This window comes from Dioscorea cayenensis, chromosome 16 (genome assembly GCF_009730915.1).
Source record: "Dioscorea cayenensis subsp. rotundata cultivar TDr96_F1 chromosome 16, TDr96_F1_v2_PseudoChromosome.rev07_lg8_w22 25.fasta, whole genome shotgun sequence".
Classification (NCBI taxonomy): Eukaryota; Viridiplantae; Streptophyta; class Magnoliopsida; order Dioscoreales; family Dioscoreaceae; genus Dioscorea; species Dioscorea cayenensis.
Window position 1 is genome coordinate 3274080 of NC_052486.1, and position 25419 is coordinate 3299498.

The following is a 25419-nucleotide window of genomic DNA, read 5'->3' on the forward strand; positions in this document are numbered from 1 at the left end:
CATTGATATGCATATCAATGGTGCATGGTAATATTAATATTCATAACAAATGATATAAATAAACTATATTGCCTTCATTAAAAATAAATGATAATCATAAATTTAACAAATTGAAATGGCATAAAACACAAATAAAGTCATTTTATAGGAGACTCCATTGCTAAAAATTATTTATTACAAATTAGTTTTTTCCCCGCTTTCAATTTTTCATCTTGTTGATTGCTTTATAACGATTTTTGTCTCATTATCGAGATACAATTATGCACATCAATCAAATTTTTATTAAGTCATAAATTTAATACAAAATTATCATAAAAATAAGGTGATATCATAAAAATTACCTTCATACCAACAATGTCAACATAGTCCTGAAATATTATTTGTTGGAATAAAATCAATTATAAAAATGTTAGATATGAAAAATTATTATTTAATAACCAAAACTAATTTGCTTTACACAAACCTTATTTTTCAAATAAGAGGTTCTAATTCTTCGGCTTCTAAACAACCATTAATCTCATCTACAAAATTATCCAACAAAGTACACGCAAGCTTGTTTTTTCCTATAAAAAAAAAGAAGAAAAATACACAACAAAACTTATATACAATAGTATAAGCAAATAAGAATATATACTAATATATAAAAAAAATTTCTTGACATAATAAATATGATTATGAGACTATAATTATGCATATAAATATTTTTCAACAAATATATATAAGTAAAAGCATACTCTAGATCTCAAGCACAACATCCCCGAGCTTGCTTGTCTTTCCACGAAAGATTTTTGAATAAATCTCTAATATTTAAATTTAGATAAAATAGGATATTTATTATTATTAATTTTAGAATTTGATATGTGATATAGGATAAATAAAAAGGATAAGTTCCATTATCATGATAATCTATTTGAAATATTTTATTTAAGTTTTTATGAGAGCTTGACACGCCATACTTTTGTCTTCTGCTTTAATATATATAGATAGATATTAGATTGCATACACCCTAAACTTTATTTATTTATAATAAATATCCGTTTTTAAACATAGATTATTTTTAAAAATAATATAAATAAAAATTATCACAAAACTAGAAAAATTCTAATTTTTGATTAGTTAAACTAATTCATAATTTGGTGGCCTCGGAGAAAAAATTATCTGCAAAATAATTTAAAATAGATTTTTATTAAAGGACCAATCTATGCTTCTCTCTCCCTCTTTCTTTTTCTCACACACTATATTATATATTATATTATATTATATATATATATATATATAATAAAAAATAAAAATAATAATTTTTAATAGTGGATTATATATTTAGAAAAGAAATTAGATGTGATACAAAGCCAAGAATTGATCACAGTGTTTTCCGTTTGCATGTCTTGATAACTTGAAAGCTCAAGAAGCAAGCCATGGTTCAGGCTAAGCTTACAGAAGCCCCAGCCCAAAGAGGAAGCAATCCCATGCCGCTGTAAGCCTTCATCTCTCTCTCTCTCTCTCTCTCTCTCTCTCTGATGAGATTGAGCTGCTGTTTTGATTTGATTTCTGTTTTTGTGATTGATTGTGTTAATTTCAATGAACTATCTTTGGATTGGGAGAATTGTGTCTTTGGATTGAGAAAAAAATTAGGTTTTTTTTTATTTGAGTGTCTGAGGGAAGATGTAGGAGTGAAGATAAGAGAAGGAATTGAGAGGGACAGTTGTTGTCTTGTGTTTGGTTAGATTTGTAGTATTTATTTTGTTTTTCTTTTCAAAAAGATGAGATTTTGGAAACGAAAACATGAAGATTGATTAGTAGCTAGATTTTTCTTTCAACACGAGCACATCCTTGGGAGATCAATTGAGGCTTGTTAAGTAGATGGATTTAGGCTGGAAAAATTAACATATCATGTTGGTTAATGTTAGTGCCTTTTTTGGCTTCTTATTTGTAACTTGAGGACTGATTATTAGCATCCACAAGTGAATGAAGAAAAATGTTGGAGGGCTCCCAACTTCATGTGTGGTTGTTTGAAATTTGTAAGTTTATTTTGCTTCTATCCAGCTTTTGTCTACCATGACACTCGTCTACCATGACACTTTGAAGCAAACTGATATCTTGTTTAATCCAAGATGCAACTCCCAGATGATGCCATCCATATGGATCTTAAACATATGTTCAAATATCTGGCGTGCTTGTGTTTAGTTTGTGAAAAGCCAGTCCTGATCCCATCTTTTTCTTGTTAAGTTCTTGGGTTCCATTGTTTATTAGAGCCTTCCCATAATGTTTTAATTAAATATACAGTATGAGAATACTGTCCACTTAGTGTTCGATCCTCAATTAAAGATTCCATTGCTGTTTAGGTAAAGAAGCAAGGAAAGGAAGCTGATTTATCACACTTCCGGTCTCAACTAGACGCGTTAGGTTTAAAAATTGTTCAAATCACAGCAGATGGCAATTGTTTCTTCAGGTTTGTAAGTAAAAGAGAATTTTTTTTTCATGCCTATGTTTATTTTATTTGAATCAATCTTGATTATGATTCTTTTGTTTTATCTTTTGCAGAGCTCTAGCTGATCAGCTTGAAGGAAAATGAAGAGGAACATACAAAAATATCGTCATATGGTGGTGCAATATATATTGGTATGGTTATCTTCAAGTTGAGCATCAATATGATTTTTGTTGCAAGCTCTCCACATCTAGAATTTTTTCGGGTGCATGTTCATCCTTTCATTTATTCTTGATATGATCAAGTAAGCTGATAATTTGCTGTCACTGACTGTACCATACAGAATCATCGTGAGGAGTTTGAACCATTCATCGAGGATGATGTCCCCTTTGATGAATACTGTCAGTCCATGGAAAAGGATGGTACATGGGCAGGACATATGGAGTTGCAAGCAGCATGTCTTGTTACCAGAGTGAATATCTGCATTCATAGAGTAAGTTTATCTTTCTAATATGCTTTTATCGAATTTATAATTCTAAAATTGTTTTAAACAGCATATGAATTCAACTGCTAAGATGATTTAAGTGCTAGCCACAGTCCAGTTTTTAGCGCTAAGATGGAATTAAGTTTTTAACTGGTATGATTGTGCACGAAACTGTTAATTGAGGTGATTTTAGCTTAATATACAAACAATAATAACTGAAGTTCATCACATAAATTCATCCAATTTTGTAGCAAACGCATTCTCTAGTTTTGAGAGTGTACAATGAGTGTTAGTGAGGTACCATGCTGTGATTTTCTTGATGCTTGAAATTGTGCAACTCTTCTCACATTCATTTGCCATAACTTATATATTTGCAATTCAAGGACATGTGGCATGAAATTGGATATCATCTTTTTCTCAATCCCTCTTGCATTTTGCATAACTTGATCCACTAAACCGCCAGTTCCACCTTAAACTCACTTGTGATTGACTTGTACCCATAGACAAAATGGACTAACTTTGAGAACCTTATAAAAACTGAAAGTATTTTCCATGCAGGCTATGTCCCCCGATAGTACATACAGGAATTTTCAAGGTCAGAAGCGAGAATGATTCATTTGTAAGTCTTCATTGTTCATAAGGAAAATGTCGGTTGTTACAACACTTTAGGGAAGTCAAACTTGAAATTTAGGCAATTCTATTAGCTAAAGGGTCTGTTCTACTCATTTCTTTTATAATTAGTTTTTCTCATACTGACTTTGTGATACTTTATAATTAGTTTTTCCTAATACAATTTCCAATAAAGCGGCTTAACGAATGCTGAGAGTTCATTGTTCGAAATGCTTGATAGTCTGTCATTATGTGTTTTGAGTCATTATATTATGTACAGATCTTATCATGATGGTGAGCACTATAATAGTGTCCGGCTACGTGAAGATTCTTGTGAAGGACCAGCTAGACAGATCATCATTGAGGTTTCTATTTATACATCAATCATTATGCTTTTAAAATTGCATTAAAAGAAAGTTTCCATTATATAACTTAGTGTAAAATCCTAGCTGTAAATAGGATTTGATCTGTTCTACTATGATCCTTATGATAGGCGGATACTGATATTTCTGTCCCCAGCCATAACAAGAAAGTGGCAACATGCCCGCCAAAAGGTGCAAGTCATAAATTTGTCTCGGACATTGGATCTGTCAAGATGGTAATGGCGGTACAGGATGTGAAAATTTTTGATAAAGCTGAGCAGGGTAAGAGGGTATTCTTGCAAAAAGGTTTATGTTATTTTCTTCCATCCAACGCATTTAATTGTATCACAGGTTTTACAAGAAGTAGGTGGGGATGTTGATGCTGCAATTGAGTATTTGATAGCAGAACGAGAAATGAAAGAAAGTGAGAATGGTGACGAAGACATTTCCTCTGAAAATAATATTTCTAATGGTAATTTTCTATCTCATGACATTTTTGGTCACAAAGATGAACTTCATAAAAACATATTCACAACCATATTTGTACCATTATCCATTATTTAAACTAGATGTTGACTAGTTTCTCCTAACAAACCCACGTACCTCATACTAGGCCTCTGATCATGTTTGCCAAGAATGCCCTTCAAAAAAATATACATATGATCTAAGTTCAGGTGTATCGTTTTATTTTAAGTTCTACATTTTTGTCATACAACTTGTATATTCAAGATATAATACAGGTAAAATCTCTTACTATGCACTAATTAAGTGAATGAAGTTTGTTAGAACTATGTTCTTCAAATCAGGTATAAAACTTTTGATGGTTACACAATGTTGATTGAGCATATGATTAAAAACAGCATCTGAGCAGAGAAATTTATGAAATGGATACAGTCTTAAGATGTGGAGAATCGCCTGTACTAATACCTTGTATTATTCTTCTTTCTATCATTCTACATTTGTATCCCAATTTTTTTGTAATACCATGATTTAGTTGGCTTGTGCAATACCGTGTACCGAGATTGATTTTATTGTCCCCTTTTGATGAATGATATTCCTTCATGCTTAAAGGTTTGAGATTACCCAGGAGCCAATCAAATTATGAACTCTGAGCAACTAGAGGTGCCGTCTGAAAATGTAACAACAGCACAAAATTCATCAGATAGTGACACTCAATCAGTTAAGGAACAAAAAGTTCAAGTTGTTGATAAGGTATTTATGATGGATACAAGCTTAATTATGTGTCACTGTGCTATAGACACTCATTTTTATTTATTTTTCCTCTTCAAGAAAATATCAAGAAATAAGCAATGTTCTTGTGGGTCAAAGAAGAAGTACAAGGCTTGTTGTGGTTCAGGTGTTGGAAGGACTTCTGCAGTAACTATCAGGTGCTTTTTCCTGATTATTTCTTATCGTCTAATTCCAATCAATTAAATAACATTTCTGTTGCCGTAACATATACTTGCATTGATCGATATTGATTAATCTCATATTTTAATTACTCTCTTGTCTTCATTAGTCTGTTTGATATATGCATTTTGGGATTACATAAAATATGTTGCTGATGATAATGCTATAAAACCACATTGTCATGATTTTAATGACATGATAGTACCCAAAAATTTCAACAAAGTAAAATGTTCTTGAACTCTGGTTTCTGTGCTTGATCAGCAACACGAAATGGACTTCAAATAGGGACAGAAAAGAAAGAAAGAGCGGTCGGCGGAAAGAGGCCATTGAAGTACCAGAAAGCGGAAATAAAACCCAACCAGATCTTGGTGCTCTTTTGCATATGAAAAAACCACTTGAGGTATGCAAACTCGTGAAGCATTTATTTTCTATATATATCTGTTTTTAATCAAAATGCCGGGTGATAGGCGGTGTACTGTATATCTCATAGGTTGACCTGGGACAATGACCGTACAAGGCGAAGATGTGATGAATTATTGTCGAAATTACGTCTGTCATTCCTGTGATGTCATTAGCCATTTTTCGGCTTCTCGAGGAGAAAATGATTGATTACCGATCGGACTGATTCATATCAATTCAGTTTGTAGTGAATCATACTTGTGCAGCCTCATGTGTTGAAACTGGAGTGAATGGCATTACATTATGTGTTAGAAAATGAAGTGCTTGATGTATGAGCTCTTTTTCATATTGATCTATAACTTGTTTTATGGTGATTTTCAAGTTACATTTGCAACAAGTATAAGTATCTTCATGGTTTTCAGTATAGTTGATGAATGTGGATTTGATAGTAAAATGCGCATATATATATATATATATATATATAGTGTGTGTGTGTGTATGATTTACTATTATTCTTACTTAATCTTTGCTTACTTGGAAGAATTGTCATTAATTATAGTTTAAATGCGTACAATTATTTAATAAATTATTGGCCGTAAAAAATTAGCAGTCCGAAGTTTTCCAAGACAAATTTTGGTCACTCGTTTGAGAAGACCAACTAAAAATTTTCATACACATAATCAGATTAAACAGTGTTTAACCATCAAAGTTATCTTTTATCCATTTATTAAATTTATATTATGTACATATATTTTTATAAGCTTCTTTCTGCCCTGCAAATACAGAACTCTCATTGCATTCAACAAACTAAATAAAAATATATAATTATATTTACAAGGACCCCTGCACCCTCCCCAGTCTCTCACAAATATTTGGTTTTAGAGCCTGAATTTTCTCTTCTATTTTTTTAAACCTGAACTTAAGAAATTTAAAGCAGCAATAGCTAAATTTAGAGCAGAATATTTATAATCAGCAAACTAGTTTTCAAGTTCCAAATGTACCAAATCATTATGTATAATGCGAAGCATGAATCACATGCAATAAAATAAGGCTGATTAAAGGATTAGAAAGCAACAGCTCAAGAAACAATGCCCTCATTCAGTGACAGCGGCGAACTGATCGGCAGGCGAACTAGTCTGTTGCTGTTGTCTGACATTCCTGAGGATTTCCATAGCTTCAGAAACTTTAGCTTTCAAGACCTCTGGGGACTCGAGCAGATGTAGGATTTCGACCTGGTCCATCTCCAGAAGCATTCCAGTCACTTTCGCAGCGTGGTTGTGCTCCAGATAGTCGACAAATGGGTATAAGTTCTCACCGAGTATCTGAATAAAAAAAAAGGGCGATAATCAAGTTAGCGGCTCATTTAGGTGTGAGATGAGAGTGCAAAAGTAAGAAGAACCCACTGTTCTTTGCTGTTCAGGGCTGGCATTCGCGAGCAATGGAGTCAGTGCACCAACAGGAATAGATGGTGGCATTCCACCATTATGAATTGGCAGACCTCCAACAATGTTGTGCACTGATCTCATTCCTCCAGCGAAACCACGCATAGGGGCCATCAGATGGATTGCGCCTAGTAGGGTGGCGATATCCATGGCCTCCCTTGTAAGCATCTGCATAGGTAAAATTTTGAGTTAAATGTTGGAAAGAAGGTTGATGAATGTAAAAATGTCTGAACAGTTGGAAAATCTGAGAAGGATACAGAAGACTTAAAAAGTGGCAAATTTGAACATGGAAGGCACTTGTGTGCTAAAGAAAACTATTATAAAAGCATTCTAAGATGATTTCTTGCCTGTGGCTGAATCAGTGGCATGTGCTGCTGAGTGTGTCGGGTGTGTCCTCCACCAGCACGCCGACCACCTGTGCGTTGACCCTGTCGAACTGGCAGACCCATTGGTGAAAAGAAACCGGGCATAGGAGCAGACCCAGGAAAAGGTTGCTCCTGGTAACCATATCCAGCCTGGCATAAAAAGATAGCTCAAAAATTATTCAAAGATCCAACAAAAAGCTGCTGAGTAATAAAAAGAAAGTGAAGTAATGGTTTGAACCGTGTATCGACATGGTCCATCCCCGTTAGAAGGCTCCCTCGGAAATATCGGAGATCAGCTTAATGGATAAATTATAGACAAAAAATGAAAATGAAATACAAAAACTGCAACCCATTCTCTAATCTCAAAAACAATTTGTCTGCAAGCTCAAACTATTGAAGTCTTTTATTCTTAGCATCTGTTTTCCAAGTCCAACTACAGCCTTTTTTTCCATTTCATACTTCAAAGAAATTTTGGTACAGTCATTAATAGGCTAAGTTTGGATAGATCTTGAAGAGAATTAGAATAGGATGCAATAAGGGTGGTAGATTTATAAAAAAAGAAAGCATCAAAGAAAAAGGCCCACACACAAAAGAAACAGACATGCACACAAATGAAGGTATAACATGTTTTTCAAGCACCAATCTCAGATCAAAACAAATTATTATTGCATGTTGCAAGTAGGACTGTCAATTGATCAAGCTGTTCTTGAGCAGCTCAAGCTTGGTAAATAAAAGCTCAGGCTTAGCTCAGAAGCTGAGCTTGAGCTGAGTCGGCCTCAATCGAACTTAGCTCGATAGCTCAAATATATAAAAATATATTATAATTTTTATATATTAATAATAAAAAATAATATTTTATAATTATTATTTTATAGAAAACATAATATAATTTTTATTATTTAACTTTAAAAACAAATCTATAAATGATGTTTTAGTTTCAAATTAAATCCACTAAAATTTGAATCCTCAAAAATAAGTATATTCAATTTTAATTTTGAGCTAAATCAAGCCAAACTTGAGCTTTCAAACTTAAAACCAAGCTGAGGTCGGGCAAGTTTTCTTAAGCTAATTTCGAGCTCCCGAGCTTGAGTTCGAGCTAGGCCCAGCGCAATCAAGTTTGACCCATCTACAACCCTAGCTGCAAGCTACGCCAAAATTCTAATATAGCAATGAGAATGGACCAAAGAACTAAAATTGTCAATAAAATTGTTCACAGCAAGCATTGTCAACTACGCCAAGGTTGCATGTCACAGTTACTCATAACATACTTGTCTAAGAACTAGAACTCATCCCAAGCACTAATTATAGATTACCTGATAAGGAACACGAGGGCCTTGGCCAAAAAAATGTTGCTGCCCAAGACCAGGAGCCCCAGGTGGATATATAAGCATGCCAGAAGTAACAGGAGGTGGCACAGCAACAGGGTGCATCTGAGAAAATTGGGACTGAAAAAAAAAATTGAAAAAGAGGTTAATAGCGATAACCAGTGAAAGTGAACAATCTAACTTGAATAATAAGTGCTGACCATGGCATGACTTAATCTCAGACTACAACCAAGGCATTTGATTAAAGTAAACAAAGGAAGACTGGTTGAAAAGATTGTTAAAAAAGCATGTGCCCATGAGACTAAACTCCAGCAGAATTGGCAAACATATATATGTAGATATGCAACTGGATTTATTATCTCAACTAGCAGTTTGAGCTTATCAGCACAGAAATTCATTTACTTATTTAATGTATATAACTAATGAATTGAAAAACACCTACATATTGAAGCCTTGATCTACCATACCATCAGTAAACCCATTTTAGATCAATAATGTATTCCTCCATAGCATCACCCACCACAAGAAGGCCGAGATACTCAGAGGATAGATTTTCCTAGATTAGGTTCCTATACCATATCTAGAAAAGAAAATATAAGCCACAACACTACAAATATGTGGTAAAACGGCACAGAAGTAGCAAATAATGAGCAGACAAAAATTGGTAAGAGAAGGAAGGTTAGGTAGTGGATGGCTAAAATATCAACTTCCACCACGGCTTTCAAGAGAACATATGAACAAGGAACTATTGTGCAAAAATAAGATGGCACAAAAATAGTGATGGGTGATACATTTATCTTCACCTTAAATGGATTCGAAAATTTTAATTTTGGCTTTCTCACAAGTTTCTGATTTGATAATGAACGATAATAAGAGTATTGAAAGTGAATAATCATAAACTACTGTATAATAAGCTGTCTGATTGTTATTTCAAAAAATGCAAGCACACATGACTGAATGACAAACAAATAACGGCAATCTTGGGTAAAAGGTAAACACGCATGAGTTTCTAGTCTTTGTTCAAGGCCTAAAGGATAATTTTCCAAAAAAGAAGTCTGAAACAAAACCTTAAGAATCACTACCAAAGTCCTTATCAGCTGTAAATGATCATTCATGGAAATAAGACAAAGAATGATGGAAGAAAACAAAATTAGCTGTTAGATATCAGAATATACAAGTTAAGATGATGTAAAACTATTAAAAAGGGACTGATGGATACCCTACAAGCAAACCCTTTGAAACATGTTTAAAGCAATAATTAACTATGTCTGGAAACCAAATCTTTTCAAGCCCAGAGAATTTTGCATGCACAAGAACAGAATTTCATATGTCAAACTACCTGCAGCATAGCTCTCCTATCTTCTTTGCGCTGTGCAAGAGCAACGTAAAGAAATTTCCCGCCTATCTGTTTCCCTTGCATTTGTGCAAGCTATATAGTAAAGAAATAGTGAGTGTTAGTTGATAATTATATTTTATGCACAAATGCAATAAACTTACAGCTCGAGAAGCTTCCTCCGGAGATGAGAAAGAAACAAATCCAGTTCCTTTACTTTTGCCATTAGGGTCCCGCATAACCTGATAAATTTGTCAATTATTTAGCCAAACAGAAATATTTAAGAACCATGCGCATAGACTTCATATACAAGATTGACACCAATCAATTGAAAAGAACCTTGCAAGAAGTAACTGTGCCAAAATCTGAGAACAACTCCTTAAGTGTGGAATCCCCAATACTATCATCCAAGTTCTTCAAGTACAAGTTAAGACCTTGATATTTATCTACCACCTCAATTGTATTCTGATCTAATTGCCCTTTCAGTTCTGTCTCTCTCTCAGATTTCTTCAGTGCTTTTCCAACGAACCATTCCTTGTCATCAAATTTCTTCCCATTAAGTTCCTGCACAGCTTGAGCAGCATCATCAGGATTATCAAAAATTGACAAACCCAAAAGCACTTGGATTTTCCATCCCCTCCTTCATTACAACAGCGCTTGTGATTTCTCCGTATTGACCAAAAATCATTTTAAGATCATCTTCTGTAGTATATTCTGAGAGATTCTTCACAAATACATTATTAAACTTTGCATTGTCTACAACACCCTCTCTTTCCTGCTTTCGAAGGAATGGTCCAACATAAACCTTCTTATCATTCAAAAGCATGCCATTAAGCCTCTCTATTGCATTTTGGGCTGCCTCCTCTTCTTCATATTGAACAAAACCATAACCTTTTGACTGACCAGATGAATCTGTAGCGACTTTGCAAGTAAGAATGTTACCGAATACAGAAAACGTATCAAACAGAGTTTTGTTATCAATTGATTTGTCCAGATTCTGTAAATTGCATAGCAAGGATAAAATAGGTCAGCATACATGCACTCAATGTGAAAAAAGCTGTTGGGACAGCAGCTTTCAGAAACTAGATTGAAGCACAGCAGAATACATTGAAAACAACAATCTGTGATACCTTAATAAAAATATTAGCTGCCCCACTTCTACGGCCACTAGGATCACGGTTTGAATACATGATCCGAATTGGCTTGTTATTAATGGGAGTATAGTTCAGAATTTCCAATGCTCTTGTCGCTGTTGATCACATAAATAGTAAAGTAAATATGATGCGATATATAATAAATATTTAGTTTCTCATGCAAGATGCATGTTAAATACAGTGACTCACATTCACCTGCCAACTGAATATCAAATTTAAAAAGGAAAAAGTGAGATTTTAACAAGGCATCATCATCAAATTTCTCTATAAACCAGGCCTTTAAACACTTCATGATCAAACCTTAAACTTTTTCCTTCTTGTTTCTTAAATAACAAAAACAAACAAGATTTTCAGAAAAATGAGAACTGCAAATGATACATTGTGGAACCTCAATCTGACAAGAAGGAACAAATAGTTATTTCAAAACTTCCCATAAATTCTAACACAAAAGATTACAAACATGTACAATAAGGCAAAGGTAAACAACCAAACAATTTCATAACAAAATGAAACCAAAGAAAGAATATTTTCAAAAACATTAGGAACAATATTGTTAACAGGATTGCCAAAGTTGATTCCAAAAATATCACAATTTGGGTCAAGATAAAAAAAAAAACATATATCATGGTAAAATGTAATCAGATAAAAGGCATTTTGACAAAAATTAAGAACAATAAGATAAACAGAATTGCCAAAGTTGATTGCAAACACATCATAATTAAGCATAAGGTTAAAAACAATTCCAGACCAAAATGCAATCAAAGAAGAAGCGTTTCTACACACAATACTATCAATGCCATCACCAGGATTGACGAAGTTTGATCCCAAAAAACATCACAATTAACCATATATACAATGAACAAATACACTATGCTAGAACGCATTCCATTTCAACAAACATTAAGAACACTAACATCAACACAACTTCCAAGGTTAATTCCAAACACGTCATAATTAGTGATAGATTAAACAAACAAACAGTGTCATGCTGAAATGCAACCAAAGAAACAACATTCTGAAAACATTAAGAACAATATCATCAACAGCATTGTCAAAATTGATTTAAAAAACATGACAATAAAGCACAGGCTAACAAGTAAACAATTTCATGCTCAAATGCAATAAAGAGAGACAAAAACATTGGGAATAATACCATCAACATGATTTGCGATTCCGAAACCAAGACAACGACTTCATGCTAGAATACAATTAGAAAAAAGTACATTTCCACATGAATGAAGAACAATACCATCAACAGGATTGCTGAAGTTTACAAACGCATAACCAAGCGACATCCTGGTGCTAGCATCCCTGCAAACATGAACAGACACAACCGGGCCGATCTGACTGAACAGGTCATAGAGATCCGCTTCTAAGACATTCATCTCCAAATCCCCCACATACAACGCCGTCGCCAGGGGCTGGTTACTCACGACGCTCGCCGCCACTGCCGCCTCCGCCGGCGCCGTCACAGGAGCCACCTGCTGCTGTGGCATCTGCACTAGAACCGCCATCACTCCAATCCCAAATCCTTCCCTTTTTTCCTCAAATAAAAAACCAGAAACTAAGATCACAAGGTAAAATCAAAGATAAACCAGCAAAAATGGATAAATTGGTAGTCGATTTGAAGGGAATTTTGGGATCTAATTGATTTTTTTTGGGAATTTTGATTGATTTTTTGATTTTTTTTCACGGGATTTTGGTAGGGTTTGAGAGAGATCAATCGGAGGGAGGGCAGCCCGGACTGCACCGCGCTCGGCGAAGGCGGTGCACGGAGGGTTTATATAGACAATGGAAAACCCTAACATTCTCTGCGCACATGCACTTTGCCTCGAGATGCACGAATGCGAATCTTGACAAAATCGGACGGTTGATGATGCGGAACATGCTTTCTGGGGACTATATCATCAACGTGGGCGTTTAACGTGGTCTTTTCGAGAAGACCGTTACACTTGATTGAATATAAAATTATATAAATATTTTTTTTTACTTTTATACTATAAATATTACTTATTTAATGGAAAACGTTAAAAAAAGTAAAAACTTGTGGTAGAGTTGTCAACTTACCCGGATCCTATGGAATTGGGGCCGTGGTTAAAATTCTTGAAATGGGGTCAAGGGCGGGTGGGGATGTAAATTCCGTTGGTAGTGGCGGAGTCGAAAACTATAAGCAGTATGGGTGAATTGATTAATAATTTTTTTATATTTTTTTAATTTATTTATAAATTAATTTATAGTTTAAATTATAAAAAAATCAGTTTTTTTCAAAAAAATAAATTTTTACAAAAACTCTATTAAAAATATAATTTTATATATTATATAAATTAATTTATAAAAAAATCAAAAAAACTAAAAACATAGATTGTTTTTTTATAAAATTTACTAGATAGATAAAGTAATTTATAAAATATAATAAATTTTTGTAAATATATTTTTAAAAAATTATTATGTTTAGATGATAAGGATGAATTTGTATAAAATTAGATTTTTTTTTTTTTGAAAAGGTGGATAAACCACATAGATTAATAGAGAAGCAAAATACAAAAAAGGCATCGGCCCTAACAACAAGCCAACATGGGCAACAAGAACCCATGAGCAGTGGGACAACACTCAAAACTCAACTCCCCAAAACACAAAATGCCCAACCACAAAAAAAGGACAAGACACCATCCTACACCCACAGCCAACAAGCGACTAGCCCATGCCCACGCTTTCGAAACCGCTCCCCGAAGATGTATCGCCTCCAAAGACCCCCATCACGGGCACTAAGGGCCTCCAAGCTCTGTCGAAACTCAACCAAGGTCTCCTCCATCTTCTCACGTGCACTCTCCGGAACTGAGGAAAACCAGGATATTAACAAACGAACAATTCGCAAGATGATCTCATGAGTAGAAGTATATTTGGCATTAAATATGCAATCATTTCTTGCTAGCCAGATATTCCACACTATTGCTTTTACGATGAAGTCCCCCACAGCTCTACAGATCATACTCACAGCCGCTCTCCAAACACCCTAAACCTCCTGTAAGGACCTAGGGGGCTCCGGAAGACGCAGAAGGCGCACAAAGTACACCCACACCTGCCTAGCAAATGAACACTGCAAGAAGAGGTGGTCCGCCGACTCTATATCATTGTAGCACATGACACAAGTAGCGGTAGGGAGCCGATTACAACATCTGTTGGCCAGAACCTCCAGAGTAAGGATCCTCTTTTTCCACGCCAGCCAGTTAAAAATAATGACTTTCGTCGGACATGGCTTCTGCCAGAAGAATCTCACCACAGGGCATCTCAGCCCACCATCGTTCAGGAAACTGTAGAAAGATTTAACAGTGTAAGTGCCGTTCCCTGTGAGCTTCCATCTCTTACTATCGATCCTGGAATCATCTCTAACCCTGAGCCTGTCACTCACGCTTAAGCAATCCCTATCCGCCATGAATGGAGCCTGCTCCAAAAGAAATTTCAAATCACAAACAGTACCATTTGGATCAGTCGTCCTCATGAATTTCTCCAACCAAATATTCATCGGAGCTCGCCCAGCAAGCCAAGGATCCTTCCAGAATAAGGTCCGAGTTCCAGAATAAACCTCATGTCTAACGCACCCTCTAAGAGCCGGCAAGTAGCTTAACGCCCCTTTCCAAAAAAAGGAGATCCTACCCGATTGTCTAGGAAACATATTCCAACGGGTACTACCATAATTAAATTGAATGATGGATTTTGGATTAATTTGTATAAAATTTGATTTTTTTTAAATAAAAATAAAAAAATCTAGAGAAAGAAATAAAATATTTAAAAAGAGGGAGAAAAATCCAATCAAATTAAAATAAAAAATAAAATAAAAATCTTTAAAAAGAGGGAGAAAAAAATAAAAATAAAAATCGAGAGAGAGAGAGAGAGAGCCCGGGGAGGGGGAGGCCCGTCCTCTTCCTCCGCCCCCATGTAAAAAGGCGAGAGAGGGAGGAAGGGGTCCGCCGGGCGACAGGGGGTGGCCGCCCCCCCTCTCCCTCCGCCCCTGCCTGTTGGGAACAGTGTCTAGATGAGTAATACTTCTCAAGTCATGCCCCTACATATAGAATTTAAATATTATATATATAGATAATGGAAAAAAAATATTTATATTTAATAAAAATATATATTATTAAAAGATAATACATTTGATGTATACATGTAGGGAAAGAAGAATCAACAGATAAAAAAAAATTGAGGTCGGAGAATCTCTAAATCCCGATATTCTCCAAGGGCAAGGATGGAGAAAAAGTTTTCCTTGTACCCGAGTTCGAGAATCGGGGATGGGGTCAGGGTCGGGGCTAGGGGATATATTATACATCTCTTTGTGAATCCGTCCCATTGATATTCCTACTAATAGTAGTTGTTCGATGTTAGTATCATATTAATATGTTATTTATAATCCATTAATTTTCAGCCAAAACCATCCTATTTTGGGTGATTAAGAGCATTGAGTTTAGGTCCATGATCCTTTGAGAAAGGGGTAAGGTGTTTGGAATTCCAATACCATGCAAATGAATTAAATAACTTTACAATTGTATGAACCCCAATGACTTAAGACGAGGCCCATGAGTGCACATGAAGTATTAACTATTAACTCAGGGCAAATCTCTTCCCTATCACAAGAATATTCTTTTTTTTTTAATTATTAATTTTGTGTAGATTTATTTTATTCTTGATGTTTGATTTGGGTGAGAATTTTTAGTTAATAGATAACTGAAAATAGTAAGTAAAAATATAATTAGTGAAATTTGCATGTATATGTAAAAAAGAAAAGTAAAAATGTATATCTAGTCATAAAAATATGAAAATTTGTAATTTTTAAATTATTATTAGTAATGTATGTTTTTTTTCTCAAAATATTTAATTTTAATTTGTATTATGGAAAAAAGAGTTTTATAAGATATAATGAGTAGATTTTCAATTATAAAGGTGCAAATATGCAGTGGCTTCACTTCATGTGATGGTGCCTTTTATACAATGTGTTTATAATTTGACAACTTTGTATTTAAAGAATCAAGTACATTTTATTATATTGGATATATAAGATTCAATTATTCAAATAAATAAATAAATATATATATATATAATAAATTTGAATTTAAAATTTTAAAGTAATATTTATTTTGATTAATATTAATTAAAATCAAAGTTCGGTTCATTGTTTCCCTTCAAACATGATTTTAAACATATTGTTTTTTTTTTTAATAAATGATAAAATCTTATTATGAAAGACCACATTTATAATAAAATAAATATTTTTAGTTACTGTTGAATTCAAGTTAATTTAATTAAGGGAGATTGGGTTGAAAATAAAGTGTGAAGTATTTAGAGGAAAAGAATAAGCATCAACAATATAATATATTGATAAAAAGAAGTATAAAATATGTAATTTTCATAAACTTTATACACTCCAACGAACAAACCAATCCTGCTATATATTGTTCTTAGATGGTCTTTGTTTACATAGACCATTTAAATTCAATCCGATTAAGACTCAAAATAGCCGAATCTTATTTCAATTCAACCCAAATAACACACTCAAATTATGTATTATTTGAACTCATAATTATTTCTAATATTTCTCAGATAAAGATAGTCTCTAGTTTTAAATGAACTCAAATTATGTATTATTTAAACTCATAATCTGATTACTCCTATGTATTTGATATGAGATTAAAGTTTTAATTGATATTAGTTGTTTAAAACAAAAGAAATCATCACTTTTTCTAGATCAAGGGTGAAAACTTCTACAGAATCACGTGTGCATGTTGGAGGATTGTGCTGAATTCTTTGTGAGGTAATATTGATCTATCACATATATTTATGTATTTATGTTATCAGTTCTCGATGATTAATCAATTATTGATTAAATACCCATTAATAGTAATTGATAACCTAATTTGATTAGAAAGATTTTTTTCAACAGTGGTACATGTTAAATGAATTATGTGTTATTTTTTATTCATGAAAATATAATATTCGATAATATTTATTTGATAAAAATACCTTGATTCGATATATAATTGTTAGATATGTTTATACCATGCTTTAATGATAAATTGTTTAATCGGTTATTTGTTATTTTCTTCTAACATTTAATAATATCAGATAAATAGTGGGAGTTAAATTAAAAAATTTTATATGATTGTATAATTTTTTTATTGTACTCAATATCAAGGGTAGGCGATAGAAATTATTTTATGAAAATATTTTCTAAAAATTTTCCACTGTTAGTAAATAATAATAATATTTTGAGGTTAATTGAAGCGAAAGATAAGATTTTTCTTGAATTATTATTATTATTATTATTATTATTATTATTATTATTATTATTTTATGAAGATGATAGGCATGTCATGGCCAGTGGAAGTATTTCTTAAAATGGTTTGCAGTATCTGTTTCACTTTAATTTTTAAAATATTTTAATTTTTTAAATATTTTAATTGAGTGGAGTTTTTTTTTCTCACTAAAATCACATATGAGATATATGTCAAACTATTAAATTATTTTAATGAGATTTACTATTTTATTAAAAACTCAATTTAATGGTAGATGCATGTGAAGTTTGTTGTTGAATTTTCTTAATTATTGGTTATTATATTATTTGTAGATGATATGAGCAACTATAGCCCACTTGTGAAACTTTTATATGAAAATCGTCTCAAAGGTCCAAATTACAATGACTGGAAAAGAAATCTGAATATTGTGCTTATTATTGAAAAGTTGATTCATGTTTTGGATGAGAACCCACCAGGGATACCTGCATTAGATGCAAAAAAAGAAGTCATTGATGCTTACACCTTATGGCATAAGCATGATTTTTTGGCGAAAGACTATATACTAACGTCTCTTGAGAGTAGTCTTCAAAAGTACCATGAGAAGATGACAACTGCAAAAGGAATAATGGATAGTCTAAAAGAAATGTTTGGGCAACAGAATCGTTTTGCTAGGCAAGGCGCCATGAAAGGGCTTATGTCTACTAAGATGGCTGAAGGGACACCAGTTCATGACCATGTCATAAAAATGATAGGTTTTATAAATGAATTGGAATCTCTTGGATTTGAAATGGACAATGAAACAAAGATAGATGTGATCTTATCATCACTACCAGAGTCATTTAATCAATTTATTTTTAACTTCAATATGAATAACTTGGTAGTGACTCTTCCTAAGCTTTACAATATGTTGCAAAGAGTTGAAAATTCGATAAAAAAGGAAAAGACTATTGTCATGGTAGCTGAGGAAAAAAAACATTTCAAACCTAAGCCCAAAATCAAGAAACGTGTTTTCACAAACAAGAAAGCCCAAAAGCAACTCCAAGAGGGCAATTCAAAAAGGGTGAAGAAAGACCAATCAATGGATATTTGTCATTATTGTAGAAAGAAAGGTCATTGGAAAAGAAACTGTTTTCAGTACTTATCTTCACTCAAAGAGAAATCTTACAATCCTACAAAGGTATGCCTAGTATATTTATCATTGAAACCAATTTGTTGGTAAGTTCTGCTAAGTCTTGGTGTATTGACTCTAACCAACCTTTCATCTTTTGCATTATGTTGCAGGGGTTTCAAGAAAGTAGAGATTGCATATAGGGGAAGTGACTTGATGGGAACAGAGGCAAAGGTTACTATTACTGTCTATAGGAATATTTAATTTAGTGTTGGAAGGAGGAGTTTTTTTGTGTTTGAAAGATTGTTTTTATGTGGATCATATTAGAAGAAATTTAGTTTCTGTTTCTAAGTTAGATGAATTTGAATATTCTATTTTATTTCGTAATATAATTACTATTGAATTGAATAATAAATTTGTGACGTCTGGTTTAAACTAAAATTATCTTTATTATCTTACTCTTTATGATATTATTGCATGCATTGAAAATAATGTAAGAGATAATGTAGTCTCAACAAAAAGAAAAAAAGATGCTATTGAGTTGGACTTTTTTGTGGCACCTTAGATTAGGACATATTAATGCAGATATGATCAATAGGTTAGTGAGGGATGATCCATTAGATATTTTAAGAGTATAATCATATTCAACCTATGAGTCTTGTTTGCAAGAAAAGATGACCAAATAGTTTTTTACTAGAAAGAATATAAGAGTTGATAATGTGTTGGACTTAATACGAAAGTTTAATTTAGTAAGAGAAATTGTTAAACGAAGAGAAATAGAAATTACGAAAGTAGCTTCCCAAAGAATGTAGCAAATCCATTAACAAAACCTTTAAGTCAAAATGTGTTTGAAAAACATATAACAAAAAATGTATTTGAATTTCTAAGTACTTGACTTTGAGTGCAAGTGAGAAATTGAACAACTAGTATGCTCTGCAAAGCTAATTCTAGTTATTGTTTGATAATAAAATAGTATTATTTCATTGTATGCATAATTATGAGTATTTTATTATTCATGTTTGATGATATAATAGTTTTATTAAGGGTAGTTGTAAACAGCTACAGAAACATAATAGCACAAAAAATGAGTTTTGTGACAGCTGAGATACATCATCAATTCCAAACCTTTACAAAGATACATACTACTTAAATACTTATTCCGCAATACCTCACTTAAATATTGAAATTACACATTGATGCACATTATTAAAGCATTTAACCTAGAAAACATTTGGTTTCACTATACAAGTTACATTATACCAACAGTTCACCAATATACATAATTTAAAATTTAAATTTAAATTTAAGGGTAGTTCAAGAACCAAGGAAATTTAAAACATATATATATATATATACTTCAGCAAGGTTAAAGCTAAATGACTACCAATGTTCAACTAGATGCCGAACCAATCCAAATAGTTCCAAGTCAATTTAATAGTATAGAACACGTATTTTCGATGTATCTATTCCATGGGGATTTTTTTGTTTCTAACTTTCTACTTTACTGACTCATATCTACGGCTGCGATTTCTCATCGACAGCAGATTCCCCGACAATATGGACATATTTTTTTGTCATCCAGCCATTTCTTTATACACTCGGCGTGAAAATTATGGCCGCATATCAGAGACCCCATTTCTGCGCCATCAATGAATTCTTCCTGCCAAAATCACAGCCAAGTGAGCATTCAAACACGCAAAAATCGAACATCGAAGAAGTTCGAAAAAAGTTGTTTTGTATTACTTGGCAAATACAGCATGGTTCCGGCTCTTTTTCTGGTGATGGAGCGCATGCAAATGTCCAAAGCTTCATACATTTTGACTTCTCTTGTTCATTGAGTCCAGTGCTCACGACACCGATTCGTTCTTCAAGCGCCAGTAATTCCTGCCGGCCATGTTGGTTTATGTCATAGTTCATTCGATTAGAAAATAATAGAGCAAGTTTTCCCAGCATACCTCATATGACATGTTGTCGACATCAAGCCGCATGTCTCTATGGCGGTCATAGTAGCGGGAACTCTGAGGAAACACGGTATTGTATCGAGTTATTGAAATGCATATGCAGTATATATATAAATTCAAAAGTGTAAGCATTGGAGAATGGCCACAAGTGAATCTCTATCACATTCTATAAAGAGAAATAAATCTTAAGATCAAACAATTATGTTGAGAAAGATATAGTTAATAATAAACACAAGAACAGAAACAGAATATTACCTCAGACCGAAATGAACCTCGCCTGCGCACATAATCTTGGCCGAAGAGAAATTGTAACTGTTTAAGGAAGAAATAAGACAAATGCTAATGTGTACGAGGAGAAAATTCAATAATTTTCAATATAAGATTGAAGTTATCATACATACAGATAAAATTTCATTCATGATTTAAATAACGGTGTATTTTACTAGACGTATAATATTATATTAAGAAGGCATTTAACCATCAACCCATGCTCAATATTCAACAAATATAAAAACAATATAAACATGGTTCAGGAAAGCATACCTCGCTGATTCCATAAGCTCCTCTTGCACGGCCCTGCCAAGAGGCTTGCATCAATGGGGGAAAATCAGTTTCTTCATCATCGTCGCTGTCCCGATCCAAGAAACCAGCTAAACCATAGAATGGTTGGGGATCAACATTAGAATGAGATCGCTGGTCTCTCTCGATTTGGTTCATCTGATTCTGATTGGATAAAGAGCTAAAGCTACCAGCAGGGGCTTCTGATTGGGTGTTACTAGGAGTATGCCCTCGCTAGCATGAACATAAGGTAAAAGATATTGGTGAATAAGCTTCAACAGTCTCACTTGATGATGATTGAGGTGCGAGGTGCTTTGACGGGATCCAATTGCTACACCAGTCTCTGTAATGCCAGTCCTATCACTAGGTATGATACTGCTTTCATTGGTCAAGTCCTCATTTTGCAAACCTACAATCAAATTCTCAGTGTTATCACCATTAGCATCTTCTGAACTCCCCTCGGATTGCTGGTTAACCATAAATGCTATCTCGCTGGATGCAGCTTGCAAATCCTCAGCAGGGATAGAATTGATCAGATCCTCTATGGTGGCAGCAAAAGCCTCTGGCAATATCAAAGCACTGATGCTTTGAGGCAAGAAAGAAGCCACTGACAAACGAGAGCGGCCATTCAGATTTGTGTTCGCAGCATCCAAATCCATTGGAGGAGCTTCTAGTGTCTGATCAGAAGCGACAATAGCAGATTGATCTTCCTGATCAGTATGGTGGATTCCAATCATAGAATTCAACATCTCATTTTCAGAGTCACCAGCCACGTTATCAGCAGGATAAGCATCAAATGGTAAATTTTCAGCTTCAATCCTCAATCTCTGATTCGGGCGTTCTTCTTCAAGAGTATCATCTGAAACATTGCTGGAGTCAAACATGATTATAAGGCTAGAATCATCAGCGGAAACAGGAACAAAAGTCCGTGAGCTCTGGACAAATTGAGTTTCACTTTCAGAAGACTGGCCACGCCTTGTTCAGTTGTCTTCGCTTTAGTGTGAGCCCTCGGGTAGCCTCACCGCCTCCCATTTCTACATCTTGTTCATCTCCCTGCTCCAATAAGCTCTCAGTATTGATGACAACCTCACTCATTAGAAATAGGTGCATGTGACTGCTGTAAGCCCATTCCAGCACTTCCAGTCTCAGAAACATTCACAATTGACATGTTTGTTTCACAGGACGTCAGGGAAGGAACACATACACTTTCCAACTGCTCTGGCTGTGGAATCATGTTGTTCTCTTTGAGCAATTGATGAGGGTTGATGGAAACACTGCACATTGGCATGGTCAGTCACAAATACTTCAACTGAGGTCTGAACATCATGCCCATGTCCAGCCATTTTCCTGTCTTGAATATGCAAAACTGTACCAAAACATAATTTAAGAATAAGAATTTGCAGCATGAAATTTTACAACCAGTTGGCTTGAATGATAAAAGCCAAAAAGGATTTCATAGTATTGTATTATGTCTAGCACACTGAGTGGATGACTTCTAAAAAAGAAAAAGGAGCATGAATGGATAAAACTTGTCAAACCATAGACATAGACTGCAAGTAAACAGACAGTATATTTGCAGGAGCAAAAGCCATTAAAAAGAAAAAAACTTCAATTTTCAAAACATGAATATATCTTAAAAGCAATTTGATTCGATAATTAAAAGATGATGCAATGCAACATACAATGGATGGATGATTTCTAACCTAAACTTGAATCTAATGCTTTGCCAAAGATGTCGACAAATGAGCAACATAAGAGAAAATCACAAGAGAAATTCTTTTAACAATTTCTCTTTAGTATATTAACCAATTTTTACAGAAAACACACGCCATGAGTAAATTCTGAATACCCAAACTTTCCTGCCTGTTCTTATGTTTTATCTTCATGAGCAATGTTTAATCAGGGCTAATATGTTGGGTGAATCCTTATTAAAAACTGACATATAGAAGGTGTCTCGATGAGAAATGACAAATAAAAGGTTTGATTAGAAACCAACAAAAAGAAGTCAAAATCTAGGAAACTATTATATCGGATTTTTTGACAGTGCCTTAAATGCGGCAGCACAAACCACATATGCGGATATGGTCACCTTTAGATGCCACGAATCACATGCAAGTCATATAAATATTTCCCATATCTGATCAACATATGAAACTAGGCATAAGCTAGATCATTGTGTATATATGCAACTAGATATACACTTAAGCAGAACAATATGCAAGTATGCAACTCTATTGGTAAAAATTCAATTCAGTTCACTTCCAATTACAAATAACTATCGAATTATTTTTTTCATTTCAAGCTGCACATACACTATGCCATCCTTGAAAGGATTGGAATATGCATCTTATCAGGAAAAGAAAGAAGATAATATATACAATTTAAATTCCAAAAGCTAAATTTTTAAATTATACCTGTAAGACCTTAAAAACATGCAAAGAAATTTTCTTTAAAGTAGAATCTTAATAACATGGATCTGTTTATGGTCATGAAAACAGTTCCAATGAACACTCCCCATTTTGACTCCCTTTATCCTTCTTGTCAGAATGAACTGATGCCACCACTCATTCTTCCTCTACTTCCTAATTCCTCCTATAAACTCTAAAAAAGGATAAACTATGCCTCATTACAAGATGCATATGCAGATATTTATCAAAAGAAAAATTCTTATAATTATAAGAAATCAACTGGTAAAATAAAGTACATTTTAAGTGATTATGCAAAATCTAGAACATCTACTTTGTGCAGATATATATTCTCAAAATAACTTGGAAGCCAGAAATTAATACCACATACAAAATGAATCAAAACTTAATCCACACAATCTAATTGCAATGCAGAAAAACACTAGTAATCACAGAACTAGTAAAGCCAAATGGTGAAAACAGCAGGAGCTTTCTCCCAAATAGTTATCTAACTACTTATGCCTTCATCCAAAGCATGATCCTTTCATCGGTAGAAAAACAAATCAATCAACAAAACAAAGTTAACACAGAAGTCACAAATCAATCAGATTCCTCACAAGAACTGCTAAATTCAAAGAAGAGGCCAGAAAATCTCCAACAAAACCAAAGATCAAATTTTGATGATTCTACCAAACAAACCAAGACATAAAAACATCAAAATACGGCATCTTTCCTGATGAAACCAGATGAATAAGATCAAACCTGTGACCGATTGTGATTTAACAGAAAAGGCGGCCCCTTTTCTTTCTCTTGCCCACAGAGAGAACCAGCCCAAACAACAAACAATATCAACCAGCACAATCACTTTGGCAAAACACCAGTCAAGAGGAAGAGCAAGAAGACCCAGGAGGGGAAGAAAAAGGGGGATTCAGGAGATTGCAAAGATTTGAGGACAAGAAAGATGAAATCTTTGGGGCATAAATCCTCTCACTGTGATGCTAAATTTGGAGAGTAGTGATTGATAACATTGATATTTGATATTTGGGATAAAAAGGGGGTGGAGAAATACTTGGAAAGCCAATGCATTTGGATGCTTATTCAGAGTGAACACATGGAAAGCCCACCTTTGTTATAATCTAGAGAACAGAAATTGGAGAAAAATTTAAAATTATATATGTATATATTAGTAATAAGTTTAAAAATGAAGGTTGATTTTGTAGAGATATATATATATATATATATATATATATATGTTATCACAAAGATACATACAATTTAGGTTTTCATTTATATATCTATAAAATTACCAAAATGCCCTCTTAGGATTTGGTGCTTTTCAAGTCAATAACTTAGTTTTGAATTTTTTTTTTTTTGGTAGGTTGTAGTTCAGTTAATTATTATGGGGGTATCAAAACTGTATTTAGGAGATCTCAAATTTGCTTGATCACCCATGTCATAAAAGGAAAATTTTGCTATTTTATTTTTTCATGGTGAATATTTATAACAGTATTGATTTCGGTTAGTTCACTTAATTTTTTTTTTTGGGAAATTACTTGGTTGCATAAATTGCAAATTTTTTAAATGTTTATGGTGGGCGAGGGCTCAAAGAAATTAAAGTTATTATTTTTTTTTTATATGAAATGCGGTAAGCACATGTTAAGAACGTGCATATGAATGGAGTAGACTTAAGCATCTATACTCTTCCGTGGTCTTCAAGCTCGATCTCGGGTTTTTAAACGAACACGGGTCCGATACTAATATGTCAAGAGATCATCGTACCGCTTAAACCCCTGCT

General features: G+C 33.7%; 1 protein-coding gene and 2 pseudogenes across 1 annotated transcript; 1 reads left to right on the top strand and 2 right to left on the bottom strand.

Annotated features, from left to right (window-relative positions):
* Nucleotides 1-5865, top strand: part of LOC120279205 — a 14318-nt pseudogene extending 8453 nt beyond the window's left edge.
* A 764-nt stretch (nt 5866-6629) lies between these two features.
* LOC120279049 lies at nt 6630-13055 on the bottom strand (annotated as a pseudogene).
* Nucleotides 13056-20030: 6975 nt separating this feature from the next.
* Nucleotides 20031-22374, bottom strand: LOC120279207 (E3 ubiquitin-protein ligase MBR2-like). Its single transcript, XM_039286072.1, has 7 exons — nt 22258-22374; nt 21507-22154; nt 21205-21453; nt 20917-20973; nt 20656-20718; nt 20444-20584; nt 20031-20360 (listed from the first exon to the last, which is right to left on the bottom strand). The coding sequence occupies exons 1-7, from the start codon at nt 22372-22374 to the stop codon at nt 20232-20234; spliced, it is 1404 nt and encodes a 467-aa protein (XP_039142006.1). The 3' UTR covers nt 20031-20231.
* Nucleotides 22375-25419: the final 3045 nt, after the last annotated feature.

Bases quoted from the DNA above. Each gene is read 5' to 3' on its own strand.
- LOC120279207 (XM_039286072.1), bottom strand. From the start codon at position 22,374: ATGTTTCTGAGACTGGAAGTGCTGGAATGGGCTTACAGCAGTCACATG. The intron at 21,454-21,506 runs GTGAGACTGTTG...TGTTCATGCTAG, and splicing joins CGCACCTCAATCATCATCAA to CGAGGGCATACTCCTAGTAA. The intron at 20,719-20,916 runs GTAATATTCTGT...GTGTTTCCTCAG, and splicing joins GAGGTTCATTTCGGTCTGAG to AGTTCCCGCTACTATGACCG.